Source organism: Pyricularia oryzae, chromosome 4, assembly GCF_000002495.2.
Source record: "Pyricularia oryzae 70-15 chromosome 4, whole genome shotgun sequence".
Taxonomy (NCBI): Eukaryota; Fungi; Ascomycota; class Sordariomycetes; order Magnaporthales; family Pyriculariaceae; genus Pyricularia; species Pyricularia oryzae.
This window is the reverse complement of record NC_017851.1, coordinates 1,652,591-1,679,767: the sequence shown is the minus strand read 5'-3', so window position 1 is coordinate 1,679,767 and position 27,177 is coordinate 1,652,591. Positions and strand designations below refer to the sequence as shown.

Here is a 27,177-nt window from a genome sequence, read left to right as displayed (position 1 = left end):
GCTCGTGCAAAAGGGGGCTGAGCGGGACGAACCGATTGGACGGTACCGATCAGCCAGGTCATGTGAGCGAGCCCGTGCCGCTCATGGCTCAAATTGTCAATTTCTCAGAGTCGAATCAACCAGCCGTCGTCCATTCCTTGGCCCGGAGACAATCAAAATGCTGTACGACAACAACAGCAGTCGTCAGCCACCTCAGGTAAGCCAGGTAGACTGAGGCGTCCCAGGCCAAGGCAAGAAAAAAAAGACCCCCGCAGTTTATCAATCGCGTTTATATAATCATGATGCGATGTCCTTCTTTCTTTCCAAAAATCGCACCTTGACCCCTGTCAGCATGGCCATAAAGTAGTAGCATATCTCCTCATCGGGAGGTAGTTTGCAGACAACTTCAAAGTCGTGCACCAGCCTCTCAATCGTCTTGTATAATATTATCTCTGCCAGGTTCTTGCCCGGACATGTGCGAGCACCACCACCCCACGTCAGGTTGTTTCGCTCCATGGTCTTGGCTCTTTTATCGTCAGTAAGCCAGCGCTCCGGGTTGTAGATATCAGCATCCGGTCCAAATATGTCTTTGTTACGGTGGAGAGATACCGGATTGCACCCAACAGTTGTGCCTGCTGGGAGAAAGTCGTCTCCAATGCGCACTCCGCCGTCAGGGACCCGACGAGGGAGCGCCATACCGATTACAGGGTACAAGCGCTGGGCCTCTTTGATAGCTGCTTGAGTAAGCGGCATTCGTGGGCTGCTATCCTTGGAGGCCATTTCGTTTTCTGTGCCTCTGGAGTTGACCAGCTCATCGGCCATTCGAGCTTGAATGTCAAGGTGGGTGCCGAGCATGGCAAGCACAGATGTCAGTGCTGATGTTGTCGTCTCATGGCCTGCGCCGAAATTCGTAATGGCCATTCGATGGAGATATGTGCCGTTGAATTCGGGCCTTTCCTTGTGCAGCTGCACCAGGTCCGCCATCAGGTCCCTGCGGGCGTCTTTGCGGGGCTTTTCCCGAGACATGTTTACAAGACGAGGCTTGACTTTACGATGTACTGCCTGGGTGTGGTTGTAAGTCATGCAGGTCTCATGGATATGTTATGTTGCCAGCGAGTGATAGGAAAAAACGGACTGGAAAAAAGTGTTTCAGGGTCTTGGGTGCCTTGAATGTAAGACCCCATATGTTCGCAAACTGTCTCTCAAAAGACCTAGATAACACTCCGATAACTGTTGCAAGTGGAAAGAGCCTATGTCAATGGTATGAGCAAATTGGTTTTGTTTCCAAAACTAAGAGGAACCCGGTGGCTCTGCGGTAGTAGTGGACCGCAAACTTACCCAAGAACTGTTTTGCGCTTCCAGCCGAGATAGCTAAAGCTGCCAGAACCAAAATCGGACTTTGCCCGCAGGTACCCTGGAGACCATGAAAGGACAATAGCCCCTAGACATTCGACGGTGATTATGTGCATCCATTCCTTGAGATCAACCTCGGCGTCGCCCAAAGTTCGAATTTGAGCGACAACCTGGTCGAGCACATCGTCGATAACCGGTTCAAACTTGCGGAGATTTGCGGGTTGGTAGACCTGGCCGATCAGACGTCTTTGTAGACGATATCGGCGCATGTCTCTTTCCGACAAGAGGTCCAGTGTGTCTGGGAAGTGCGGTTGAAGCCTCCAGTCCACTTTTGGCTTTTGGAGAGCCGTAGATACTAGGAAGAGAACCAATCAGCACCCAGCCGCAAACTGCTTCATTGTCGTCGGGGGGTTGGGTGAGCATTTTGTTACTCACAATAAAAATCTGATTTTTCAAACCCACTTCCCGCACCTGCCAATGTTTGATTCTCATCAGGATCGAGTTCGCGGTAAAACTTCATCCAGAATCAAGTAAAACATATAGTCATTGCTCACTGTAAACCTGCCTGAACCCTTCCTCCGAATCGAGCCAGACCTCGTTTGGGCCTACGCGCACAATAGGTCCATACTGGCGATGCAGAATTTTGCCTACCTGGAGCATGCGCCCGCTGCAAACCTGACGACCATACCACACATTGGACAAGGCGGCAAGACGAGGCCCAGGAATGTGTGCTAGTGAGTGGAAGAAAAGTCTGTAAACGGCGACTGCTAAAACCAAAAGGGCTGGTGTCGCGACGACAACCAAAGACCAAAAGAATGTCATCACCAGCGACCAGGCGGGGTTGGTATTTTGGAGCTCCAAAGATATATCTTGTCTTGGGAGATGGAAACAGCTTGCAGCAGTAATCTCATAGATGCGACCTACAGACTCGATGCATTGATGGCCTCTACTTGCGGAGATCGAATGCTGTTCAGCCAAAGATGGGCTGCAGCTGTATAAGGTAGCAGCCGTGGTTAGGATGGCCAAAATGAACGCCCTGCGCACTATCCAAGCCGCTGAAGAAATATTGCCAGGTGGGGTTTATTGCTAAACTTGCTTTCTGTAGTATGATTTCTTAGCCGTTATGGGGTGCGCTCCACAGCCTGGACAGCCTGACCCCACCCAACACTACAAAAGTCGAAAATCCTGCAGTACATCAATGATACTGTGACATTAAGAAGACAAAAACGAGCAGACAAAAGAAATATATCGCCAAAACGTAAGGTCATGAGGAGTTTCTGAGCCATATTGCTTGCAATCATCATATTGCCTCCTGTCAAGCCTAAACAGCGCTTTGTCCCCTGCCAGAGCGAAGGGCGCGCCATTCGACAAAGCCACTCCTAACCATGGCCAAGTGGTTAAAGCTGTGCTCAAACATGTCAGTCACGATTCGTGAGATGTGCTGAAAATCAAAGGTGAGAAATAGGGGCGAGGGGGGCAAACTCACAGCTCGAACATCATGAGCACCACAATGACGGCACCGAGCCCGACGCCACTGATGGGGCTGCGCGCCTGCTCGTCGGCCGAAAGCTTGGCCTCGCGGTCCGTGTAGGAAGCCATGAAGCCGGCCGCGATTCCAAGCCCGAGGACGAGCCCGCCGTCCCAGCACATGCGAAAGATGGGCGAGAGGCGGCTCTTGGTAGCTACCAGATAGCCAAAGTCCATCGAGTTGACGACAAGGGCGTTGATGGCCGGGGTGAGCGTGCAGCTGAGCCATCTTCCGTGGTCTGGTAGGTTGACAAAGGCGAGGACGCCGAATACGATTAGGGCGAGGTCGATGAAGGCGCCGACTATGCGCGAGGCGATGTATATGTTGCGGTGTGGGGCATCTTCTGCGTAGCAAGCTGTGATGTTGTTGTTGCTGTTGCTACAGTTGTTTGATGGGGTTGCCGTCTTGGCCATGTGCTCGTTGTTGTACGACATCTTTTTGTAGAAATGAGAAATTTAGCCAAGTCAATGTGTTGCCGTCGATTCAATATTTTGAAGCTTTTGATTGTATTTTGCTTGATCACTACCAAGAGAGTCATGAAAGCCAAGAGTTTTCCTTGACGTCCTTATATACTTCTTTGCTTTATCTACATACACATGCACAGGTACATTTGATGATCCAAATTATACTACAACAGGGCTTAGCTCCTTGGGAGTCATCATCGCCGCTGATGCCAGCTCTGCCTGGCGCTACTACGTCACAAGGATACGGCAGGCACCTATTAGACTAACACAAATGTTATGCCAGGTCAAGTTGAGTGGTCAGATTTTGGGAATGCTTATTCTGATTTGCCTTGCCAAGCCATGGCTGAGCTTACAAGGGAATTTGGTTGATCACCGGTTTGTCCGACAAGAAAGATGAGTCTGGAACGGAATACGCGTATCTGAGAGAAAAGAGAAGTACGGCTGCTGTACCCTTCACCTGCTCAGCCACGCGGGGAATATATGGGGTCGGTGAAGGAGACAAGTTAGTTTACTGTAACTGGGCTGCGTTCTTAGTCGCCAACGTAAATACTGTTTTTGCGTCCGCCAAAAGAAGACTATTGATTGAATTTTTCTACATTGCAAGATTATGTTTGCCTACAAACGACTTTTTCTTCATTGGAAAGGTATCGAGCAACATTCGGATTGAGAATGTCTGATCGGCACCCCCTACTGAGTGGGTGCATGATACCTTTCACATTCAATCCTCCATACCTACCAATTAATATTAGCCAGACACGAGACTCCGGTCGACTGCATGGTCATAACGATATGTACCGTCACTGGAGGTTAATTCATGTACCGCAATGTGAAGCTCAAAGGAGCTATTCTGTGCACCCATCTCCAATTACCTAGGTAGGTATGTTCCACAGATCATGATGATGTCATTCCTCGTTCTTCTCTGATGAAATCATTCCCTTCGGGTACCTAATCAACGACCACGGGGGAAACAGCTAGAACACCAAAACCTTCTTTGTACTCGAAAAGACGCACAAGAAAAAGAAGATCAAATCGGGGACACGACAATATTCGCTGTAGAATATGTCAGATACAAATAAGTCGAACGAAACGGCTGGTGAGCCGCTGTCCACCAAGAACCGAGTCCTTTTGGCAGGTGCAGCAGCTATGCAGGTATGCCCACTCGACCTCCCGACAGGCTCAGCCTTACCAGCTATCTCTTAGCTATCTTAGCCATTCCACCTAGCTTCATCTGCAACCCCCCAAGAGGCCTGCTGACACCCCCCAAAAAGGATTTCGCCCCCGTGAACAACATATGCGCGCATCTCAACGCCTTTCACGTCTACGCATCAGACACCAGCCGCTTCGTCGAGGCGAACCACTACTGCGGCCACGTGAACGACGAAGTGCGCCAGTGCATCCTGTACGACAAGCCGGGCCCCGGCGCGCGCATCATCGGCATCGAGTACATGATCACCCCGCGGCTGTACGAGACGCTGGACCGCGCCGAGCGCCGCCTCTGGCACTCCCACGTCTTCGAGGTCAAGTCCGGCATGCTTATAATGCCGCAGCCCGCGGGCTCGCTCGTGCCGGCCGCTGCCTGGGATGCCGTCGAGAACAAGGAGATGGAGCAGGTGGTCGAGCTGTACGGCAAGGTTTATCATCTGTGGCAGGTCGACCGCGGCGACGAGCTGCCGCTGGGCGAGCCGCAGCTCATGACGAGCTTTACGGCGCCGGGGCAGTTTGATTTTGACAAGCACGTCCGGGAAAGGGATCGCAAGTTTGGTGTCGACTATGACAGGAAGGCGGAGGCTAGGAAGGATATCAAGGAGCCTCAGATTCACCCCGATGCTGATGCTGCGTGGCAAAAGCCTAGCTCTTGATTCTCGTTGTACTTATCCAGGGTAATCCGGGTTGGGAGTTAATATTATAGGCGGTCAAGGCTTACAAAACCTCATATAAGCAGAAGACCGCATCAGGCCAATCACGGAAGATAGACTTCTATGTTTCGTGCTCTGCGCAGGTGAACCTCCATTCGACATCCTCCCATCCCTTCCGTCGAGAGATGGATATGCTAGGATCCATGGCACCCCAAGCGGGCTGCCTCGCCGCCGCTCCAAGCGGAGCTCCTACACTCGCCGGCACCCTGACGCCGTGCAGCTCAAAGCCGACCGCCAATGCCGCCACGAACCCCAAGTTCTCAGCCTGCGCAAAGAAGCGGCCAGGGCAGAGGTGTTTGCCGCCTCCAAAGGGAATCATACCCAGTCGGCGAGCAGCCCGCTCCTCGGGCGTCAACCTGCCTCCCTTGGCCTGCTCGCCGCCGTCGACAAAGTTGTCCGGGTTGTAGTCGTGCGGCCGCGCGCCCCAGGCCCGCGGGTCCTTGTGTGTCGTGGCCGCCGACCACTGCACGTTGGTCCCGGCCTTGAGCAGGTACTCGCGCCCGCCCTGGTCCGGGTCCTGGATCACCGTGTCCCGCAGCACCATGCGGTTGCCGACGTTCTCGTTGTACACGCGCAGCGTCTCGCGGTAGCACGCCATCAGGTAGGGGCACCGGTTCTCCAGGTCGGCGATGTCGAGCGACGCCACCCTCGGCTGTCCGTTCTCGCCGCTGTCGAGTGTCACGACGCCCGAGCCCAGGATCTCTTCTTGCAACCGCTCGACGATCTGCGGCTGTGAGAATACTTCGGTGAAGAACCAAAACAGCGTCGGGATTGTGTTCAGCGTGGCCACCCACGGCGTCAGGAACTCGGTCTTGGCCCGGCCCGAGGCGGGTATCCCCAATGCTTCGTGGTCTCTGGATCGGATGCGGATGAGGTCCGAGGTCGACTTGTCAAAGTCGCCGCCTGCGAGCATGTAAGGGAGTAGCTTGTTCTGGATGCGCTCACGTGCGTTGTACGCCTTGCGCCCGATGATGCGCTTCAGGGGCCCGCCGATGGCCAGGCCGGCAAAGTTGTTTTCGAAAGTCCTTTTTTTGGTTGGAGAAGCTCCAGATGTCAGTCAGTGCCTTGTATTATACCGATGACAGGAAGGTGGTCTTGCAAGTAAGGCTGGAATTATGCTCACGTGTAGTCCTCGGCATCCTCCTCCCCCAGCGGGTTCCTCTCGCCAAAGATGGCACGGAAAGTCGACAAGCTAATGACTCTCCTGATCCACACCGACAAGTTCGCAATCCTCAAAGCCCCCTCGATACCACTCGACGCGGGCACCGCATTCAGCTCGCCGGCGAGCTCCCCGAGCGCAGCAACATTCAGACGAGCGAGGTTTTTCCCGCTCGTGCCGGTCCAAAAGCTGTGGCTCAGCCTCTCCATGTGCGGCATCACAAGCGCCAGGTGGTCCTTTTGGATTCCCACGACGTCCTCGGACCAGTGCTCGGCAAATGGCAGGAACGAGAGGTCCCTGCTGCGCATGGCGGCCTGGATCATGGCCGGCGAGTAGATGACGTACATTTTGCCAGCCAGCATCGGCAGCGTGCAGATCGGGGCGCCGCGGGTCCGCTTGGCAATGTTGATGTAGAAGTCGTTGGCCTGCGTGAGCATCGATATGATGTGGCCGACCATGGGGATGGTCGGCTGGACCTTTGGTGGCTCTCGCGGGTCCAAGGTCGGGAAGAGGATGCGTTTGGCAGCTAGGAGGAGGAGGATCGTGGCGATGAGGGCGCCCATTAGGACTGGGTATGCGAGACGCTCGCCATCGCCAGAGGGAATGTCTCGCAGCTTCTGAAGGAGACCGCCGGTCCCTCCTGGAAGCGAGCCGAAAAGAACCATGGCGTTATGACCAGGGCAGTCAAGACTGGGTGATGAATAGCCGTTTGTTTACTCGGCGATGCAGCAAACCGCAAAGGGGCTGTGTGATCGCAAGCTAAAACTTGCTTCATTTTGACAAGAACCAAAGACGTTCGAGGGACTGTTAAACCTGGGAGTAATCACTTCCATTCAGACATACGAACCGATGGGACCACAATGTGGACAAAAAACAAAGCCCTGCATACTCCGCGTTTTGCTCTCACCTCCTCTCCGGCCTGTCATGCCTCTTTCAGAATGCGAATGCGACCCTTCATGTCCCAGAGGGGCAGTTTGCTAGTAGAAACGCCCTGCAACCCCAGGAGTGGGACACCTTTTTGGCTAGATTTAGACATGAAAGGCGATATTGGTACCACTTATTCCCAAAATTCCTCAGCTGAAAACTGATGTGATGGAGATCCAATACGACCCAAAAGGTGCGCTTCATAGGGGTTGCCAAGACCCCACGAGCGAGACCTTTCCCGGCTTTTTGAATTCCTGGTCGCCAATTAAGCTTACACTCAGTACGTGATAGTAGTTGTCGACAACAAGCATTACTACTCGTACCCCTTTTTCCTTTTGTTCAGTGGGTGGGGCTTGGGTGCCATGGTTTGTATTACTTACTAGACCTAGTCAGGAGCCTCGATGCTTTGCAGGGGCTTCTTTGTTCAGCAATTTTAGCCTCAGTGATGTCGTCTCCAATACGATATACAAGGGATAAGGGCTTTCAACTTGTAAAAAATATTTATCACTCGTAAATCATTGCATGCGTTCAAAAGCTCTCTGCTCTTATCGAATGTGCTTGCGATTACACACCTCAAACTATCACATAGTCTCAGACTAAGCTATAATCGTCGAAATGATCAAGCAAGTGAGGAAGTATATCTTCCACTAGCCAAGTACATATCTGGCGGACCAGCAGTTGAATGTTTACTGGCAGGTCCAGCTCTCCGCCGCGTTTAAATCTCCCTTTCCATCGTACTTTGCAACCTCGGGAAATGGGCACAGCGGTCTTTGCTTCAAGACGCCAGAGGCAGGATTGTTCACACTCTTCCATGCCGTGGCGATGATCGATTCAGGGGTCTCTCCCTTTTCGGCCCACTGGGTTAGAGCCAGCAGCACGTCGTGCTTGGCGTCCGAGAAACCGGGGACCGAGTAGCCAGAGGTGCCGAGATTTTCTGCCTGGTTCGCGCCCGCAAAGTAGGACGGAGCATTGTAGCTACTGCCACTGCAGTGTCCCATGCCAGGAACGTCATAGTAGCGGAACCAATCACGCAGGGGGGAAATACCCCCAGTGGCATTCGCTACCTGCTGGTAGAAGTAGTGTGAGCTCCCAGTAGGAATCAGGCCGTCGGCGATTCCATGGTACATGATGATCTTCCCACCCTTGTCGCGGAATGCAGACATGTTATAGGCAGTAGCGGAAGCGTTGCCAGGGTTTTCCCGGTCCGCGCGCCAGACGATCTCGTCGGTGTAGTCTTGCCACCTCCATGTCGGGTCATTCAGTAGCATATACTGTACGTATTGTGTACCGTACGAGCTAGGCTCAGAGGCGCCCAGGAGAAAAGCCCAAAGGGTCTCGGCCGAAATGGACAGCCCCGGGAAGGCGAAGCGTCCTTCAGCGATGTAGTCTGCGTGGACTTTGTTCGCAGTCTCGATCTGCGCATTGGTGAGGCAGGTAGAGTTGACGGTGCCTGATGTACAGAGTAGGGTGTTCAGGTCCAAGTTGCACTTCTCCGGCTGGCTGATGATGCCGTCGTTCACGCCGTCAGCTCCATCACACTGCTCCAGCGTTTCTTGGGCAATCAATGAAAACTTCTGAACAGGAATGTGGTGCGGCGCATCGGCTGGCTGGTTGAGGGCTCCGACCCTAAGAGTCCACGTCTGCAAGTGACTTGTCCACCACGCAGGAGCCCCGATGAGGAGAGCGTCGAAAGTCTCAGGGTGCAACTGTGCCTCTTTGAGCCCCTGCCTTCCACCCGTAGAACAGCCCGAGTAGTAACTGTGATCAACCGGGGCCCCATAGTAGGCCTCTGCCATCTTCTTCCCGAGCGTTGCAGCACCGTGGATAGCTCTGTGGCCCCAGTCTTGCTTCGTCTCGTCGTTTGTTGCCCAAGTGACGTCGCCGGATGTCGAGTTATGACCCGTGTCTGTAGATACTCCCACAAAGCCGTAACGAGGACCCACGGCTGCATCTATCCAGTTGATTCCGCCTGAAAAGCCGCCGTTACCGACCGCCAAGAAACCCTTGTTCCACGCATCAGCGGTCGGTAGGAGAACGCCAAACCGGTACGAAGAGATGGGTGAGCTGGTCACGTTCACAACCACAGCACACAGCTCGGGCAGATTCGTCGGTATTTTGGGGTAAGCCGGGTTCCGGGAGCCCTCTCCATACTGTCCGCCAGCAGGGACAGCATCGACGCTCACAATGGATGCCTCCTGGGGAAGAGCACCTCCAAAAGCGGATTCCGTGCAGGCCTTTGTCTTTGTTGCAGAGGGTGCCGAGTAGGCCAGGGCCGCAAAGAACAGCGAGGCGAGACAATGCCTGGGGAGCTGCATGATTAACAAAATCCGAGGCGGCTGCAGTGGGTGGGCAGTCTGGAAGGAGCTGGCCGGTCCATGGATAGCATCGGGGGATCAAAACAGGGAGGTTTCTTTTAGTAGTAAACCCCAGGGCCTGCCCATAGGTTCACCCCTTTAGGAAGCCGATTCTGGCTCATCTCTTCGCCTCCACTCGGTAATTGAATTTCTCCATCTTTCCCATGCCCCACGGTTCCAAAATTCTCCGCTAGCGGGGGAACCTCGGCACCATTTGGGGACATGATATCAATAATGACGTGGGGAGTGGCACTACTACCTACCAGTATGGCGAGAAGGTGACAAGGCCTGCGAGGAGAGGACTGACTAGGTAGGAGTGCAGTCTCAACTACCGTGGCAAGAGCTGGAGGCAACATTGAAACAACTTGACTCGGTTGAATGCTGAGGGGAACGAAGCCATTTTTGCCATGGTGATGAAGCGCCCCAACCTATAGGTGGGTATTTTAAGAGTAGTACCACTACCACTTGGTGAGCTTGGCAATCATCTTCGTAATCGGCTATTCAGGACGGTAATCAAGTGTTGACTGTCGAGTGGACTTTCAATGTGGCGACAATCGCACTAATTCGTCTCGCATAAGCCGTGCTTCTGTTGAGGGCATTCAAGATGGCAGAAATGTTTCAATGTCGTGACAAGGCAGGAGGGGACCCAAGAGGATGAGCGTCTAGCGAGCGCCTCACCGTAGGCTGCCTAGCCATCGAGAAACAAGTTGGCACAAGTCATCCATGGTTCTCAATTGCGAACAGAACAAGACAAATGTTTGGGTGTAAGCAATTGAATGACTGAGCTTGCAACCTCCGAGTCGAACAAAAAGGCATCCACAGCCGAGAGGTCGGTAAGAGGGTCCTGTAGGTGGTCAGCATGCGCATTCTCGGTTGGCAGTGCGATGTAATATGCTCTCTCTTTCTCTCTCTACGGCGTTAAAGCCCATTGAGGCGACTTCGAGCGGAAAGCCGACAAGCCGGCAGGAGTAGTAGAAGCCGGCAACCTAAAGCAGGCGGCAGGAGCCACCAACGGGACTGTGCAGGCACGCATTTGACACGTTACAGTGAACAACCCCACGATTCCCCAAGTTTTTCTAAATCAGCGACCGTAATCCCGATTCCCTTCAATGGAATAACTGGGTACTACCTCACTTGGCCTACTCTTCTTGTCTTTTTTATGTTTTTGCCTTCTTCTGAAAAAGAAAAAAAAACGCTCTTCTGTTTGCTACAAATGCCACAAAGTCAAAAAATCAAACCCGGATCAAATTTGCAGGCAATAATCTTCGACCAAGGTGACAGTTGCACTGTACTTACACCATGCTCGTAAAGTTTCTAGCGGGTTGTAGTAAGCAGCTGAACAGCAAAGACCTTTCGGGCGGGCCAAGACAAGCGACCATATGCGAATTCCTCTTACCTAGTCTCAGTATGCACAGCCTGGTACGGCTTGACTGTTGGAACGCAGCCATGTATTACACACTCGAGGCCGCGACCATTCGAGCGGGTGCTCATGCTGATTTATTTCGGCATGAGTAGTAAACATGGCGTTGGACAAGGCTTGATTACCCTACCCGCCAACCTACTTGATCTTACCGGAGACAAAGTCAGGATGCATGCAGGACTCTTCTTGTAGTACTAATCAGTCGTGGGTGTGTACATATAGATATTTGAACCACTGGCTCGAGGGTCCATTGCCTGCCTGTGATTTCATACTCTTGCAATCTATACTCCCCACTCACATCCATTCGTACCTACGTACGAACACAATCTTAAATCATAACTTTGAGTTTTCGAAGACTGGAGTACAGATACTGGCTTTTTGATAGCAGACACTAGCACACAAACATCCAAGAGCAACTGCAAGGGCAGAGATGGTATCCACATTGGGAACCCTCCTGGCAATAGCAGCCTGTCTCGGCATGGCAGCTGCCCAGGACAAGCCCAACAAGCCCGAGATTAACCCAAAGATGGACGTAAGGAAACTGATAGAAGGTCTCGAGAAGCACCTCAAGACGCCTAGGTTCGAGGTCAAGCCGTGGAAGGACCAAGGCTGGATCCCCGAGCGATGCAGAGATTTTGACAAGGGCCTCAAGGCCGAGGACTATACGACGTTTTACGCACAATACGAGGACTGCGATGAGCCCTGGGTTTTTTGCAGGCACAAGGATACCAAGGTCAGCGATAGAGACTTGGTGTACTTGTTTGGAAAGATGCCTGTCGAGGCTCGGTCTATGGTTCGGTAAGTCCCTTACTTCATTCCTTTTTTCCCACTTCACATTCACGATATCCCATGAACCTGACTTACTGACTGCGCTCCATCATCCAGGCACGTTATCGGCGTTCCAAAGCGAGATGGCGTCGGCTGGGCCGGTCTATGGACCGGTCCGGGAAGCGACATCATCTTCGTCGACAAGCCCGGCATCACCGTCGTGGCGCACGAGGTTGGCCACGCCCTCGACTACATGGCGATGCCCGACAAGTCGGACCACAAGAAGCTGCAGCCCTTCAGCGATACTCCGGCCTGGAAGGATAACGTCAAGAAGGACGCCGCCCTCCCGACCTCGTACGCCAACAACGGCTTCCCGGACAACTTTGCCGAGATGGTCGCCGTCGCCGTCTACGACAACAATGTGCCGGAAAAGGCCAAGGGCCTGCTCAACAACGCGGCCGACGCCATCAAGAACCAGCTATCCGAGATGAACAAGGCGCTGGACAAGAAGTTCCTCGCCTACAAGGCCGGCTCCAAGTGCCTCAAGCGCATACCACCCAGCAAGGCCGTCAACAAGAAGTCTAAGCGCAAGCGAGACGTCGACATGAACGGTGATCTCGTACCTCGCTCCAATGACAGTGTCATTCAGATCGAATCAGCTCTGGAGAAGCGGACCGAGCACCGGTGCACCTTTCACTAATAAGTCCTCATGACGACCGAGGTGGTCTTTTTTTCTCCATTGTTTTCATTTCACAGCATATTGTCTTGTCTTGGTTTCTTGTATAACTACATATTCTGGTTGGCGTTTTTATATCCTTGCATGTCTGCTTCCATTTCTTGTACATCTGTTTTATTTTCTTTAGTTTTGGTTTCTGACATTTCAAGATTTGCCCAACACTTTTCATCTCTGTTATTTTCTGTTTCATCCGGTTACTTCTTGTCTTTTTATGTTCGCTGCTTGCTTCTCTAATGAGGAAGAAATCTAGGGATGAGACTCGACACACTATTCAGGATGCTCGACTGCTATCACCATCGACGCCTGTCAGCATCACAGCCACAGCCAAGATTGTGGTCCGTGTGCCTCCAGCTTCACCAGCTTCACTAACATTATGTCCTTTCGGCGAACTCAGTTTCCAACTTTGATTTTCACAGGCGTCCGTCTTACTGCCGTGATAATCTAGCCGGTAGCTCTCAAAATCACCGCATGGTTTAATACTGTAGTGATCATGGTCCGCTTTTAGATGGGTTGCTCAGGCACTCGAGGCACCATGCAGGTAAATTAAACTTAATTACTCAAGAACCCAGTTAAAGATTAGGAGTAAAAAATAGCCATCATAGTAGATGAGCCAGTAAAATAATCATTCGCTGAAACTAATCGAACCACCTGAACTTATTACAAACAAGCAGGGACTTGCAATACAACCAAGAATTTCCACGGACCCAGATACCCTGCCTTTTACCAGCACCATCTGACCCGTTTATAATGAACAAATCCTTTACACAATAGAGACGATGGCGCACGAGCCAAAGCCATCCTTGCCACCCGCAAGATCTTGACGAATCTGCAGCACGCAGCGTTCGCACTTGACGTTGGGAACAGTGAACTCGACGGGCTTGTCGCCGCGGGGGACGGCCCTCGAAACACCGCCGTTAACACCTTCGACGTTCTTGGTGACCACGGCCTTGGTATTGAAACTGGTACCCTTGCCGGTGGTGTCGAAAGCGACGACCAGAGGGCCACCGCCGTCGCCGTTGTTGAGGTTCCAGGTCAGCTTGCCGGTGGTGCCAGCCTTAAAGGTGGCCTCGACAGCGGCGCCGTCAACCTTGACGCCCTCGCCGCAGCCGTTGGCGGGGATGCGGATGTTCTGTGAATGGGAATACGGGAAATGTGTTAGCTGCTGAACGGGTTGGGAGGGGGACTGATGAACATGGTACTGGGCCAGATAAAGGGGATCATTACCTGGAAAGGTGTAGTGTTCGGGAGCGCAGGGGGTGCGGCCAAGTGACCGTGGGCGCTGACCGAGACGGCCAGGGTGATAAGGCTGAGAATTGAGGTAGTGAACTGCATCTTGACGGTATGTAGTGTATATAGTCTTATTAACCTGGACAAAGAGTGATTCTTTTTTTGAGAAAGATTGAAGTTGGCACCAGGCGTATCAGCGAATGAAGAGTGCACTGCACTTTGGAACGAAAGAATAAAAAGATTGAAGACCGGAAAGCGAATGGATGAGGAGTAGAACCGGAAAAGCAGACTCAGTGGAGATGGACAAAAGCCCAACTTTATATCAATTACAAGTGAGTAGCCCGGCACCCGAAGCCATGGTAGGCCCCGGTGAGGCCCCATCAAGAATGCGCTTTGCAATCTCGCTCTATGTTGTTATTAGGGGGGCAAAATCGTATCGTGAGGCTCCTCGGTTCAAGATTGTGGATCCCGTTCTAGGCTATGAAGGTTGATTTGACACCATGACGATACCCCTTGAAACCTCAACTTTGCCGATTAGCCTAGATAGGGGCAGGTGGTCATCACCTTTGGCCGCACAGGGGACACAACGATGGCGCCGCAATACATGTTTTGCCAGGAACTTACTGGCCTGTGATCGATTACATAGTTCTCGAGATAAAAATAGGATTTTGCTGCATTGGATAATTGTCACCTATAATAGCAAGTGGCGGAGCAGCGAGCGCGTTGGTTTTGTAAAACACTCTCCTCCTGTCAACGGCGACTCATGCATTTTGCACTTAGGATGGCTTCAAGACTAGAAGACTAGGTACCTTACCTATCATGGGATCGGGAACCGCAACCTACTTCTTACATTCATCTCGTGTAGCGTATTGATGAGGCTCTTGCAAAGTTGTGAACAAGCAAGTCACCCCGGCCTGAACCGAGGATGCACGTCCAAAGTCATGTTAATCCCCACCCGGTGCTTAACCGAAGGACAAAAATGCGACGGTTCTGTTCCCAAAAACAATTGTGACAGGGGAAAAGAATGACCCGATCCACATCCAAGGGGGCGGTTGGGCCACAAATGATTTTCCTACCAATCGACCTACCATGCGATGATCAGGTCTGAGATAGCGCCTAGACTTGTTACATGGCAGGTCGAGCCGTGGTCTGCTTCAGAAAAAAAAGAAGAAAAAAAAACACGAGCGGGAAGATCCTGGGTGAGATGTTGATGCGATCTGTACAAGTCATAATGGATTTGCTAATCATAGACGCCAAAAAGCCTAATTCTAGTTCTAGATGGTCAGAGATGAGACGAACAGATTCTGAATGGGGTATGTTGCCACGTGATTTTATCCAACGACGAGGATTAGGCCTGTGGTGAAGATGAGAGCCACTATGCTAAATGGGCAGAATGCAGAAATGAGACAACTTCAGAAACAGATGGAGGATTTTTGAGGATGGCTTGGCAATTCTGCACCACTCACCACCTGGCCAGAGCAGTAATGGATGGGCTCGCAGGTGTGCTTAGTGGGGCATTGCTAACGGGATGCGTCCAGGGTGGGCTGAGCAATTCAACCCGCCGCCACTCAACTTACTGTAACAATCTTTGCGGTTGGTGCCTAGGCCCCGTTGCCTGTGCGCCTTCGCACCTTCACACCAAGGCAAGTTCTGTGCCTTGGCAGGCTGCGCCGTTGAGTTCTGACGAGGTGAGCGTGCTTTAGTGTACTGGCGCGCGCTGGTCCTGAGAGCCGAGCTATTGATGTTCCTTCTGCGAATCTGGACCGACGGTCATCGAGGCATGGGTAGAGTAAGCTGAAGGGTTTTCAGGCGCGCAATAATACAGGAATATCGCAAAGGGTGCCTCCGCGATGTCCAGTTTCGTTCAATTTTTTTTTGAATTATAAAGCAGGTCTGCATCTCGAACAATGGCGAGAAAGCAGAGAATTGTGTCCAAAAGTTTGACTTTAAGCGACTTCCGCCTTGACCGGCATTAAACAGCGACGATTTCTCAGTAAACACCATAAGCATACCAAGGCCGTTTTAATCATAACTTCCACAAGAAAACTAAGCGCATCAACTCGCGATCATGTTTGGCAAACGTACCCTTCTCCTCCTGCCCTTGGTGGCGACGTTCATATCTGCTGTGCCTGTGCAAATACAGGCTAACGGCGCTGTAATAGCAGCCCGCAGCAGCACCATGAGTGCTGCAGTCATGCCACAGGACAAGACCACCACTCCGGACCCGACCGCCGCGGGCACCACTGCGACGGCCCCGGGCACGGCGCCCGTCCCCGTTGCGGGCCAGACGCCTGCTGTCCCCGCCGCCAATGGGGCTCCCACCACAACCGCCACGACGGGTGCCGTCTTGGGAGCAGGGACAAACATGACGATTCCTAGCACTAACACGTCTACTAACCCCGCAACGACAGGATCAGGCCCGGCTACCAAACCACCGTCGATTGTTGGTAGCCAGGGTGAACAGATCAAGGCCAACATCAGTGAGGGCGTCAAGAATATGACTGACAAGATCAAGGAGAAGTTCAACGATTTTATGGCGTTGATGGGTGGACTATTTTCTTCAAGCTCAGCATCTACTGTAGCCACCCCGGCCACTCCAGCAGCCCCGTCGACTTCTACAAATCCATCAAGTCCTCCAGCAACCCCCGCAAAGCCGGCAACCCCTGCGACATCATCAACTTCTGCAGTCCCTGTGACTGCTGGAGCTTCGACTTCTCCGTATTAAAATGGTTACGTATCAGGTTCTGAGTTGGTTGTTGTGATAGTTTGGGGTTTCGGTGTTACCATTTGGGAATGTTTCGTTTCTTTTCTTTTCTTTTTCTTACTTTTTGAACTTTAAAATTGTACGGGAAAGGCGTTATTAGGTCATCTGGGTGGCTTCTACCGAGAACGATAAGCGAGGAAGTTTGATGTTAAGAGGTACTATAACTGTTCCATCAAAATCAACTTTGTTTACTTTTTCTCTCAGCGATTCAGGTACCAATCTAAAACTTGGTGGGTACCTGGGATCACTGTGCTACACGTACTAATTAGCAGGTCGAAGACATACAGCAGTTGTAGGTGGTTCACCACGTGCAACCACTTCGCTTCCTTGCCATTTTTCATTATGCCTTCCCCAGATTCGGTGCACCGTGGACGGACCCTGTCGTCTGATCTGGATCCATCTGGTCCAATGATCTTCCTCTGATGATTTTTGCCCCACTATGAAGGACCCCTGTGGAGTCTTATCTTTATAGGACCTACTCTCTTCACCCAACCAAACCAGCTCCAAACCCCGCGCTAGGCTCCTCCCCGTTTGGGCGCATCGAAAGCGGTCAAACGAGAAAGAAAAAAAAAATTGCGAGCTGGACGGGCATTTTGGATCAACTGGCCAGTGCTCCGTGCATCGTCCCTCGTTTGCGCCCTTACCCCAACCCACACCACCCATCCTGCGCAAGATTCGTCTGTCGCGTCAACTCGGCCATCCATCACCACCCACCCCAGTAGGAGTTGCAGGTGTTCAATCCGCCCTTACCCATCGATTCTCATCTTTTTGACCACCTTTACCTTCAAACCCGTCGTCCTACCATCCCCCCTCTCTTCGTTTGCCCCTCCCACCACACACACCACATCAGTCGCCCACAATGTCTTTCGCGTCGCAACAAAACAACAATGCGGCTCAGAGCGAGGGTCGCCGCATCTACATTGGCAACCTGAACTACGAGCTTCAATCTTCTGACGTCGAAGGCATGCTCCAGCAGTCAGGCTTCCCCAACTACGAGGCCGTCAAGATCCCTGTCGACCCTGGTAGCCAGCGCAACCGCGGCTACTGCTTCGTCGACTTCACAACCGCCGATGAGGCCCAGCGCTCCCTCTCGGAGCTGCAAGCCGTCATTGGCGGCCGCGAGATCAAGGTGCGCCCCTGCGAGCCGAAGCAACAGGGTGGCGGCGGTGGCTTCAACGGTGGCGGCGGCTTCAACGGCGGCTATCAGCAGAATGCTGGAGGCTACAACGGCGGCTACCAGAATGCTGGTGGCTACAACGGTGGCTACCAGCAGAACTCTGGTGGCTTCAATGGCGGCGGCTACCAGAACAACTCTTACGGCCAGCAGCAGAGGTATGGTGGTGGCGGCGGCTACCAGGACAATCGTGACGTGCGCAAGCTCTACGTCGGTGGCCTGGGCCCCCAGCCCGAGCAGGAGCAAAATGAGCAGGAGGTTATGCAGATCTTCCAAGGATTTACCCCGTATGTTTATGAGACTCTACCATGCCATCCCCTTGCCCGCGCGCATCGTCTGGGTTGTAAATTCTACACTCAGCTGTGTGGCTAACCACAATGTTCCCGTCGCAGTTCATCGATCAGCAAACGTCTCGAGAGCAACCGTGCCAACGCCGATGGTCAGCAGAACAATTACTACTTCTGCTTCGTCGAGTTCGAGACCCCAGAGGAGGCCAACGCTGCCAAGGACCAACTTGACGGCCGCGTCTACGGTGCTGAGGGTAACCAGCTTCGTGTCAGCTTCGCCAAGCCCAGCCGATCCCAGGGTCAGGGCGGCCAGCAGCAGCAACGTTGGCCCAGGCAGCAGCAGCAGGGCGGCGGCGGCGGCTTCGGAAACCAGGGCAACTGGCGCCAGTAGTACTACCCCGCCTAAAGCCTTCCATTTTTGATCCTATCTCCTTGTCTCTCTTGTCTGGGGATCTTCAATTTTATTCTTCGCTGGTTTGTTTTGGTTTGGTTGTGAGCAACGTCAACGAAACGTCACGAGATATGCCCGGGCCGATGAAGGAAACAAAGGGAACAGGGACCGGGGAAAAGAGCCTTTTTCTTACACTGCTTTTTCTGCGCGCGGCTCAGTGCATGATTTGCCTGGCCTTAAGGGAATGTTGGGACACGGCTTAATGTCAAGCCGTCAGATTTTCTACTCAAAAGCCTGAGGCTTTCTTTTCCTTGTTATCTTCGTCTTCACTTTACATGAATTTCACCCGTTGCCGATGTTCGGCATGCTTGTCGAATGGTATGAGAGGAGGCAACCCCACGTCCCAAGATCTGGCTCTTGAGAAATCTGGTTCATAGTCAGTACATGCTTGGCATTGCAGTTCGCCGGATCATATGTTGCAATTCCGTTGTTTGCACTTTTGCCCAAGTCAGATCATGCGTAACAGGGCACATATCTGCAGTTGATTATTCACTGGGAGCTTGTGTTAATCCAGTTGTATGACTGCCCCCTCGAAGCGCCCCTTGCGGTTTGTTCATCGTCAATATCGGACATTTCAGACTGATCATCCGCCGTATCCTGGCACGGAAAGCTTCCCGACGGCTCATGCAGAAACTTGTACTCCGATATCGAGATCGCCGGTCAAGAGAGTTGGCGCCCGGCTGACGGCAAACAGAGTTGCTTGACTCGGAAAAAAAGAAAAGAAAAAAAAAAAAAACAACTACCTCGGACCGCGCCACTTCCCAATGTCTACCGGCCATCGAGTCTAAGAAGGAGCACTTGGGGGCAAGTTGTCGAACGACCCTGCCAGCCACTGTATGATATTGTTCCAGCCGCAACAGGAAAACGCAGGAGTCGGTGAAACAGTTCACTTATAAGTTGGAATTACAAGATGGAGAGAGAGGAGCTGAGGAAATACCAGCTGCGCGGCTTTATTGGCAGCGAACCCATTCGGTACATATCTACTCATCGCCTTACCAGGACTAAATTCTCATGGGCTCTGCCGTGTCACTCAGCCATCCTGTCAAGATTTATTACGAGTCGAAGTTTTACATGTCACCCTCCAACTGGTCGTGTTCGCCTCTGCGACCCAACCGCCATTTGCTCGACTATTAACTCAGACTCCCGTGTAGCCCGAGTGTGCAGGGAGCCGCTTGCAGGCAACTAAGTTCACAACCGCGAAGTTTGAACTTCTGACAGAGGACCATGTATATTTGTCCATACACTTTGCGACTCTGCAGGCCACAACCAACAAAACTTGGGCACTCACAATATCCCAAGTACCGAGTTCCTGCCATTTGGCAGCTCACAAACAAACTCCTCAGGCCCCAGACCCAGCGCCGTTCGAACTTCGAGACTCCGCAACAGCCCGCTTGTAAGCTCTGATAGGCAACATATCGCTGCCGTCGGGGACCTGAGATCTGAGAGGGGCAAGCTACAGATACACATGGAAACATAAACGTCAGCTCCATATTTTCTATTCGCTTATATTTCGACTTTTTATGTTGCCAAAAGTCAAAACAGCGAAATTGGAGAAAAGTGCAGCAGAGCGCAAAAGAAAAAGTGAATGACGACAAGACATACCACCCACACGTCAATACTTATGCTTCCGGGATCTAAACGATGCAACACACCTACGGCGACGGCCTGGTTGATCCAGGCGTAGGCGTCGGCACCAGTCTCAAAGGCGAGCTGAACGTACGCCGTCGTTATGTTGCCGCCAGGGCCTGCGCCGGGCTGCGTCCTACCCGTCTCGAAGACCTGAATCAGGGCGCCGTCGTCGGTCTGAAACGTCTGACGGACGTCGAGGGTCATGAACCGGTTGGAATCGAAGAGAGCGTACTGTTTTGAAGGTTTGGGGAGGGAGAAGCAGCTATTCAGTCAGTACGGTGCTGTCTTTGTCTTGAGGACACTGGTCTGAGAAGAGAAAAGTATGCGCAGGAAAAAAAAATCAAGAGAATGAATACTCACGTCCCCGCCAATGGGTAGCACCTTGCCCTTGATCAAAGGCCCCTCAAACTCGCCGCCTCGATTTGGATATACAACGCGATTGCCACGCGGTCCCGCGCCGACTTCAATCGGGGGCCCGGGCTTGATTCTGACCGTGTAAAGGTGAGCCAGCTGCAGGTCCGGTCCGAAGGCGTCTGTACCGTATATTCTGGGCACGGCGGCGAGGGTGATCGGGATGAGGGACACGAAGGAGACGACCGTCGTCATAATGTTAATAAAGCCGACCATTGCGACTGTAAACGTGAGCGCGGAAGTAACAGGTGAGTACTAATAAGACAAACTGAAGGCTTATGGGCTGCTGGAGCTTAGATGCTCCAGGATACGAGACGGAGGTTACCGGTGCTGTAGGCTTCTTCTATCACCTCCGATGCCCACTGTCTATGCTTATAGCTGTCTGGGCCAAGAAGATAATGCTCCTCGGCTGTGGGTGTGTTTCTCACCGAGAATCTACTACCGTATTTGCCGGGCCACTACAATTATTAGCTTGATATTGCACAATCGCGTGCAGACAGCCGGCCTCGCTACTCTACATTTGTAGTGCGGGCTTTTCTGTCAGAGTATCAGGCCTTTGGTGCTGTCTACTCCAGGTCTCTGCTTTTTTTGGCTCGGGAAAGCTAATGCGTTCCAGCTCTGTAGCCAACAATTAGAGCTCGGTTGGACGCGCCAAAGTCCATTTCGTAGCAGACGAGAGTTAGTCCTTGTTGACCTGCCAAATGTGGTTTAACTTTTGAAGCTCTGGATGTTATGAAGTTTACAATGAGAGATATTCACAAGATTTGGTCGATTGCATATAGCATCTAACCCCCTAAGCAGGGATTGGGTATATACGGAGGTACCTTGTATCGTCCCGGCAACCTGTCGTCTAGTAGCCTGCAAAATCCACTCTTGTGTTTGAGATTAAGAGCTTCGATCTGCAGTGACATTTTCCCATTATAATAAGCTTTCGGGTTCGGCAGCCTTGTGCATTATTTAACCTTAAAACGCCACTCAAACAGGTGCTAGTTCTAGTAGCTATATTTGACCCGGTACCATGGTTTTACATTACTCATTGCCCAGTCATGATATTCACAGGCTATGCCCCGCTCCCAAGACAATTCTCGCTCATTCCCAAATACCCCCCAAAAAACAAAAAAACAAAAAAAAAAAAAAAAAAAAAAAAAAGCGGACAGAAAGAAACGCGCACATGATGCCTTTACGTCGAAACCCTCCGGATCCTGGCGCCCCTCTTGCCCTTGCCCATCTTGAGCCAGTAGTGCAACTCGCAGTCGTCGCACATGTACTCGTCGGTGCCAGCGATCTGGTCCTCGATGATGATCTTGCCGCACGGTGGTTCGTCGCAGATGTAGTTGAAAGCGAGCCGCTTCCTGAGCAGCGCCATGCACAGCGGGCAAAAATGGATCACACGAATGCACCTGCACATCTTTGTTTATGGTGATGCCGCTTTCGAGTGACGTCTTTGCGAATATTTTAAAGACTTGACGATGCCTGTGGAGAGTCTTGGTTCTGTGTGTATCGTTGTTTGGATCGAGTCAAAGACAGCTGGATAGAAGCGCCTCGAGTGATGGGTTGCCTTTCCCTTGATTCTTTGCTTGAAGGGTTTTCCACGAAGGAACACCGAAGTGGGAGTTTGATGGCTTGCAGAGGTATAGTGTCCGAATGTCTTCCCGACGAGCACCTTTCGACACATCATGGGCACACTGGAGCTTTAAATACTTGCGTCCTTTGGTGAGTGGCGGCAAATGTGGGAGAAAAACACTAAATTTCCAAAAACCCAAATCAGATCATGCAGATATCCCCAGCCACATGTTCACATGTTCAAGAGATTGAATTGGTCCTACAGCTTGGACCAAATCAGTACAATCAGGGCGCCTTGAAATACTTCATATATACCAATGTGAGATTAAATTACCGGCTACACATATGTAGATACCCAACCCTGTCTTGTCTAGGTCGCTCAGCATTAGCACAGCACGACATGCGTCAGATCTTGATATCATCAGACAGCCGAATATCACGGCTGCTGGCCCCGACATGGACTGAGTAGCTACCCTCCTGCACGACCCACTTCTGCGCAACCACATCCCAGATGCTAAAGTCACGCCTGGTGAGCTCGAACCTCACGGGCGCTGAGACACCAGGCGACAGCGCAACCTTCTCAAAGCCGCGGAGCTGCTTGGGCGGGCTGTTGGGGATTCCAAGATAGAGCTGGGCGACCTCGGCACCGTCTGCAGAGCCGTTGTTCTTGATCGTCGCATGAACGATTGCGACGTGGTCCCAGATGCTACCTGAGCCCACACCGGCCGTCAGGTTCTCTGAAGTCTCGATCGAGAGCTCGGAGAACTCAAAGGTTGTGTAGCCGAGCCCAAAGCCAAACTCAAACCGAGGGGTGACGTTGCGAGCGTCGAAATCGCGGTAATCAATGTAGACGCCCTCGGTGAAGTCGCATTGAGGGTCCTTGTCATCCTGAGCGCGGTCATGGGCGCAGGAGCGGTAGACGTGACCGTAGTCGCTCTCATTGTGCGGGATCGTGTAGGGCAGCTTGCCGGAGAAGTACTCCTCGCCGTATAGTAGCTTGACCAGCGCGGCACCACTGTCCTGGCCTGGCAGGTGCGCCATAACCAGGGCCGTCACGTTAGGGTGATCCACCCACTGGTCGACAAGTCGAACGCCGGCGTTGTGTATGACAACGATGGTGTTTTCGCATTTTGAGGCCACATTAAGGACGAGCCCGTCGCTAAAGTCGTCGTGAAGCCCATCGCGGTCCCAGCCCTCAGTTGCAATCGCATTAATAAACACAAGGCAAGCATCTGAGCCCGAGTTGACATCTGGGTTCCCGCTGTCCAGGTCCCAGTTCACCCAGGTGTCATCATCGGCTGCTCTATGCTGGATGGCGCTCAGGGGCTAAATAAAATGGACGGGTTAACATATTGGCCGCCGATTCAAAATCGAGACATGGCCCTGATGAAATAGCACTTACGTCGCTGATGTAAGGAGGTCCGTTGGCACCTGCCCGGCCTCCAGAAATGATGGTACCGCCTTTGGCGGCCTGGTCAAAGTGCTGCTCCGTGCCCAAGACAGCCTGGGCCATCTCTGCAGACGAATAGTAGCCAAGGGTAAACAGCACATCTGTGTTTTTAGTACGTGGCACTGTAGCGTCGTACCCATAAACTGAGAGCATTTTTGGCTTCTTCAGAGGAAGGGCGTTCTTCTCATTTTTGAGAAGGACATGGCCGGCGACGGCACCCTCCATGATGATGGGCTTGCTCTCCGACACCCGAGCCTCAACGGGAGTGTGAGGTTGGGTAAGGTTGTACATGCCAACGCCAGGCTTGGGGAATTTGTCGCCGTCCTGGCCCACAAAGTACCAGGCAGCAACAATCCTGGTAGCCATGTCAACAAGTCTCTCCTTGCTAGTTGTGCCGTTATTAATAGCAGCAGTCAGGTTAGTGCCCCAGTTTCCACGGGGCATGACCATGTCCAGACCTGCCTCAGCGCTATCCACGGTGTGCACAGCATTCCAATCTAGCATTATGAAGCCTTCAAACTCCAGTTCGCCCTTGAGAAGACCGTTCATTAGCTTGCTGTTCATGCAGGCGTAGGTGTTGTTGACGCGTTGGTATGAGCACATTGCTGAGGCGGCTCCAGCTTTAACGCTGTCCATGAACGGCCTATTTTTTTTCGAGCGAGTGAGTAATTTTGCATTGCATAGAGGATACAGAAGCAAGGCTCAACCTACCACATGTAGAGCTCATGTACTGTCTTGTCGTCGATGTTGGACGAAACAGCTTCAACCCCAAAATAAGGCCGGCGGTACAGTTCCTGTTCGTTGCCGATAAAATGTTTGGTGGTCGCAATAACACCAGCCTCTTGGTGCCCGACAATACTCTCGGCGTTGAGGATGCCAGAGAGGTATGGGTCGATTGTAAAGCCTTCCCAGTTGCGGCCGGCCACTGGGACTCGCCCCAGAGCACCGGCATTGGGGCCCAGCAGGACGTTGACTGAAAGGGCGATGACATATTTAAGTCAGCAAAATTGGCTGCGTTGAACCAACCATCAAGCCTAAACGAGGTTCTTGCTTTTTTTTCACTCACCTCCCTTGGCCTTGAACTCCTTGCCCATGTACAAACCACGCTCGTAGGTCAGGTTCTTGTCCCAACTGGCGCCAACATGAAGCCCGGATGGGTAGGCGCTGACAAGGTCAGTAGCCCGAACGCCATTCCCCGCGTCGTGCAAGCAGAGACCTGGCCAACCCAGACGAGGTACCGTGCCCGTGTTGCCAGCGCAGACGTTTTCTGTGGTCGCAAAGCCGCCAGTGATATTGACCATCTCCTCGAGCGTCATCTGGGAGACGAGCTCTTTGGCACTGGCATAGGCGGCAGACCAGACACCGGCACCCTTCATCGGAGCTTTTGAGGGGGACCCAAGTTAGCAAAATACACTACCAGCATACAGCTCTAGATAGTGATTTTACTTTTGAGATGTTAGATATGTTCGGCCTATGGGAGCACTCACGTGAAGGGTGCACCGGAGGGGAAGTGGCGCGTTCGGCTGCATCGACATGGGCGACCAGCAAGAGCGCGACGAGGCTCAGGCTCGACGACGTTGGAGATGACCACCGCATTCTGGGCAGCCGCAGCTTCTCTGTGATGTATTAGAGAACAAAAGAAGCGCTGGCATAGCAAGTAACAGGCAATTCAGAGTCCGGGAGGGGAACACACCTTGCTGCTTTTTATAGCAGCGCGTCAAGCCTCACCACCAATTCGGGTTGTGATACACCGGGCCGGGCTCGGGGATATGTGACCAGATGTATGGAGGTAGGTTGTTATTGGGAGTGCATCCAGGTGCTTTCAATCCCTGTGATGCCTGCTTGTAAGCCCGGTAAACGGCAGGTATTGTACCTTCTACCGTTGGCTGCTACAGCACCTGTGGGACGGATGCGACCCCGGAATCAGGACCCGGAGTTCCACATGGTGGAGCTTTTGATGCGCTAGCAGGAATCTGCCCCTGGTCTACTCTTTCGCTGTGACTGCCACAATTGCAGACGAAGTACCTAGAATTTGCCTAGTGATAGTTCGCTCCAACAAGACCCGAGTCCAAGCTCGGTACCTGAGGAAGTTTTTTGACATTTTTGCTGGTGCGACGCAGTTAGATGACGTCAGAAATCAAGCACCTCGAACTACCAGTACCAATATTCTATTCAATATCGCGCGCAACCACCCACCTACCTAGGTAAGGTAGATACCTAGGTAGATACCTAGGACGGTACCTACCTTAAATACTGTAAGTAAAGAAGCATTAGTTCTAATCTTGACTTGATCAAAGTTGCATGCAGTGTAGTAGTTACAAGATTACACCCACATGGTTAAACACTGTCGTAATTAACTTTCGACCAGACCGGTATTCCCACTCTGAATCGGCGGTGAGGTCGTCGCGACAGGACCTGGGTAACATCACGTCTAAAAGCAAGTAGCAGCATTGTATATTACGGCAGGTCAGGTGAGGAGCAAAGAAAGGTAAAATGCTGCTCCACCCGTTGATCACCGTCGACGAAATTCCCTGGTAAAGTGGAAAAATGTAACAACAGTACCACGTTGTATTCGTACTCATCTTCCGACAATGTCCCGATGATGCATGGACTCTCGGGGAACCCTTCCATGTCTCCAAGCTTCTCCGCATGATCCTACAGAATGAACAACTCATCACTACTTTTTCGGTGTGCGGTGACGATCCTACGGTAACTTGCTCTTTGCAGCGGGGTCAAAACAAAATCGCGCATATCACCATCGGACCTGGCTGACGTCGGAGACCATGGGGTAATAGCACCGATCAATGGGCCGGTACGGTAACTCTTCCGAAAAGGCGATGCAAGCTGGTTCTCTTGCTGAACAACTAGACTAGTTCTAGAACAACTAGTCTAGTTCTAGACCTAGAACTAGGTTTAGAACCACCACCGATTATCTAATCAAGATATAGAGGCTCTAAGGTGGGCTTTTACTATTATAATAGTTTGGGCTTTGTAAGCTTTGTAGTTCTGCTTAAACGACTCGTGCCATGTTGGTGGTGATAATACACATATGAGATCAATGTTAAAGGGTCGATACAGCTTTGGTCTAGACTAGGGATTGTTTTGAAGAGAGACTCGATCATTTTCGAGCTTTTGGGTGTCCGAACAAGCAATGATAATCACAAATAAATACAAGGGGCTGAGAATAGCTCCTCGAGTCTGACTTGGAGTATCTAATTTCCAGCCAAGGATGACCGATAGATACTTGGAGAGTTTTAGCACTTTTGTTTGGAGCCGTGACCCCATACTACCCTGCTCATATTCGCAGCTATAATGTTCATGATGTCTGCCTTTTCAAAACGTTACAGGGGAAAGTTTAAAAACATGGGTCAGGAAAAACTCCAATATTACATCATGACATTTGCTGTACAATGTTATCAGAAGAAAATGAAAAGGCTTCTCCCTGGCTTGTAGCCAAAGCGCATTTCATCAAGAATGTTTTCATAACATGCTCTTGGCAAGTTGGCAAGGGAAGAACCTCTTTGGCTGGCCAGTAGTATGCGCTCGGGACAGGTTGAAAAGGGGCTGTGGACTGAAATAGAAGTGAGCCCAAAGTGAGATCAAACTGAGAGCACCACTTT

General features: G+C 52.0%; 12 protein-coding genes across 12 annotated transcripts; 5 read left to right on the top strand and 7 right to left on the bottom strand.

Moving 5' to 3' along the window:
- Positions 1-115: 115 nt before the first annotated feature.
- MGG_17084 (uncharacterized protein) lies at positions 116-3,294 on the bottom strand (the record flags this gene model as incomplete). The annotated part of the gene is made up of 7 exons (XM_003716374.1): positions 116-160; positions 316-1,041; positions 1,115-1,229; positions 1,318-1,687; positions 1,768-1,846; positions 1,984-2,323; positions 2,819-3,294. 7 exons carry the CDS (start codon positions 3,292-3,294, stop codon positions 116-118), a joined length of 2,151 nt encoding a protein of 716 aa, XP_003716422.1.
- A 528-nt stretch (positions 3,295-3,822) lies between these two features.
- MGG_03501 (uncharacterized protein) lies at positions 3,823-5,258 on the top strand. Its single transcript, XM_003716373.1, has 3 exons — positions 3,823-4,018; positions 4,074-4,473; positions 4,593-5,258. Exons 2-3 carry the CDS (start codon positions 4,384-4,386, stop codon positions 5,181-5,183), a joined length of 681 nt encoding a protein of 226 aa, XP_003716421.1. The 5' UTR covers positions 3,823-4,018; positions 4,074-4,383; the 3' UTR covers positions 5,184-5,258.
- A 43-nt stretch (positions 5,259-5,301) lies between these two features.
- MGG_13538 (uncharacterized protein) lies at positions 5,302-7,064 on the bottom strand (the record flags this gene model as incomplete). The annotated part of the gene is made up of 2 exons (XM_003716372.1): positions 5,302-6,265; positions 6,364-7,064. 2 exons carry the CDS (start codon positions 7,062-7,064, stop codon positions 5,302-5,304), a joined length of 1,665 nt encoding a protein of 554 aa, XP_003716420.1.
- A 739-nt stretch (positions 7,065-7,803) lies between these two features.
- MGG_03502 (feruloyl esterase B) lies at positions 7,804-10,482 on the bottom strand. The gene has a single exon (XM_003716371.1). The coding sequence runs from the start codon at positions 9,636-9,638 to the stop codon at positions 8,010-8,012; it is 1,629 nt and encodes a 542-aa protein (XP_003716419.1). The 5' UTR covers positions 9,639-10,482; the 3' UTR covers positions 7,804-8,009.
- A 927-nt stretch (positions 10,483-11,409) lies between these two features.
- On the top strand, positions 11,410-12,565 carry MGG_03503 (uncharacterized protein; the record flags this gene model as incomplete). Its single annotated transcript, XM_003716370.1, has 2 exons — positions 11,410-11,895; positions 11,983-12,565. The coding sequence occupies exons 1-2, from the start codon at positions 11,528-11,530 to the stop codon at positions 12,563-12,565; spliced, it is 951 nt and encodes a 316-aa protein (XP_003716418.1). The 5' UTR covers positions 11,410-11,527.
- A 612-nt stretch (positions 12,566-13,177) lies between these two features.
- On the bottom strand, positions 13,178-14,953 carry MGG_03504 (uncharacterized protein). Its single transcript, XM_003716369.1, has 4 exons — positions 14,643-14,953; positions 14,453-14,567; positions 13,826-14,353; positions 13,178-13,730 (listed from the first exon to the last, which is right to left on the bottom strand). The coding sequence occupies exons 3-4, from the start codon at positions 14,207-14,209 to the stop codon at positions 13,362-13,364; spliced, it is 753 nt and encodes a 250-aa protein (XP_003716417.1). The 5' UTR covers positions 14,210-14,353; positions 14,453-14,567; positions 14,643-14,953; the 3' UTR covers positions 13,178-13,361.
- Positions 14,895-15,531, top strand: MGG_17083 (uncharacterized protein; the record flags this gene model as incomplete). Its single annotated transcript, XM_003716368.1, has 3 exons — positions 14,895-15,027; positions 15,090-15,141; positions 15,228-15,531. The coding sequence occupies exons 2-3, from the start codon at positions 15,137-15,139 to the stop codon at positions 15,529-15,531; spliced, it is 309 nt and encodes a 102-aa protein (XP_003716416.1). The 5' UTR covers positions 14,895-15,027; positions 15,090-15,136.
- A 365-nt stretch (positions 15,532-15,896) lies between these two features.
- MGG_03505 (uncharacterized protein) lies at positions 15,897-16,620 on the top strand (the record flags this gene model as incomplete). The annotated part of the gene is made up of 1 exon (XM_003716367.1): positions 15,897-16,620. One exon carries the CDS (start codon positions 15,897-15,899, stop codon positions 16,551-16,553), a length of 657 nt encoding a protein of 218 aa, XP_003716415.1. The 3' UTR covers positions 16,554-16,620.
- A 475-nt stretch (positions 16,621-17,095) lies between these two features.
- On the top strand, positions 17,096-18,925 carry MGG_03506 (uncharacterized protein). The gene is made up of 2 exons (XM_003716366.1): positions 17,096-18,053; positions 18,159-18,925. The coding sequence occupies exons 1-2, from the start codon at positions 17,452-17,454 to the stop codon at positions 18,442-18,444; spliced, it is 888 nt and encodes a 295-aa protein (XP_003716414.1). The 5' UTR covers positions 17,096-17,451; the 3' UTR covers positions 18,445-18,925.
- A 918-nt stretch (positions 18,926-19,843) lies between these two features.
- Positions 19,844-20,760, bottom strand: MGG_03507 (uncharacterized protein; the record flags this gene model as incomplete). Its single annotated transcript, XM_003716365.1, has 3 exons — positions 19,844-19,957; positions 20,107-20,364; positions 20,494-20,760. 3 exons carry the CDS (start codon positions 20,758-20,760, stop codon positions 19,844-19,846), a joined length of 639 nt encoding a protein of 212 aa, XP_003716413.1.
- A 964-nt stretch (positions 20,761-21,724) lies between these two features.
- MGG_17082 (uncharacterized protein) lies at positions 21,725-22,166 on the bottom strand (the record flags this gene model as incomplete). The annotated part of the gene is made up of 1 exon (XM_003716364.1): positions 21,725-22,166. Exon 1 carries the CDS (start codon positions 21,950-21,952, stop codon positions 21,725-21,727), a length of 228 nt encoding a protein of 75 aa, XP_003716412.1. The 5' UTR covers positions 21,953-22,166.
- Positions 22,167-22,398: 232 nt separating this feature from the next.
- Positions 22,399-25,434, bottom strand: MGG_03508 (Cel3e). Its single transcript, XM_003716363.1, has 5 exons — positions 25,045-25,434; positions 24,624-24,938; positions 24,269-24,530; positions 23,510-24,200; positions 22,399-23,433 (listed from the first exon to the last, which is right to left on the bottom strand). The coding sequence occupies exons 1-5, from the start codon at positions 25,151-25,153 to the stop codon at positions 22,513-22,515; spliced, it is 2,298 nt and encodes a 765-aa protein (XP_003716411.1). The 5' UTR covers positions 25,154-25,434; the 3' UTR covers positions 22,399-22,512.
- Between the last annotated feature and the right edge of the window lie 1,743 nt (positions 25,435-27,177).

What these genes read in the sequence shown, in the direction of transcription:
- MGG_03501 (XM_003716373.1), top strand. Translation starts at nt 4,384, where the DNA reads ATGTCAGATACAAATAAGTCGAACGAAACGGCTGGTGAGCCGCTGTCC. An exon ending in CAGGTGCAGCAGCTATGCAG is followed by an intron (nt 4,474 to 4,592) that starts GTATGCCCACTC and finishes CCCCCCAAAAAG; the next exon opens with GATTTCGCCCCCGTGAACAA.
- MGG_03502 (XM_003716371.1), bottom strand. Translation starts at nt 9,638, where the DNA reads ATGCAGCTCCCCAGGCATTGTCTCGCCTCGCTGTTCTTTGCGGCCCTG.
- MGG_03504 (XM_003716369.1), bottom strand. Translation starts at nt 14,209, where the DNA reads ATGGGGCCTCACCGGGGCCTACCATGGCTTCGGGTGCCGGGCTACTCA. An exon ending in CGAACACTACACCTTTCCAG is followed by an intron (nt 13,731 to 13,825) that starts GTAATGATCCCC and finishes TCCCATTCACAG; the next exon opens with AACATCCGCATCCCCGCCAA.
- MGG_03506 (XM_003716366.1), top strand. Translation starts at nt 17,452, where the DNA reads ATGTCTTTCGCGTCGCAACAAAACAACAATGCGGCTCAGAGCGAGGGT. An exon ending in ATCTTCCAAGGATTTACCCC is followed by an intron (nt 18,054 to 18,158) that starts GTATGTTTATGA and finishes TTCCCGTCGCAG; the next exon opens with TTCATCGATCAGCAAACGTC.
- MGG_03508 (XM_003716363.1), bottom strand. Translation starts at nt 25,153, where the DNA reads ATGCGGTGGTCATCTCCAACGTCGTCGAGCCTGAGCCTCGTCGCGCTC. An exon ending in GGAGTTCAAGGCCAAGGGAG is followed by an intron (nt 24,531 to 24,623) that starts GTGAGTGAAAAA and finishes TCGCCCTTTCAG; the next exon opens with TCAACGTCCTGCTGGGCCCC. An exon ending in GACCTCCTTACATCAGCGAC is followed by an intron (nt 23,434 to 23,509) that starts GTAAGTGCTATT and finishes CATTTTATTTAG; the next exon opens with CCCCTGAGCGCCATCCAGCA.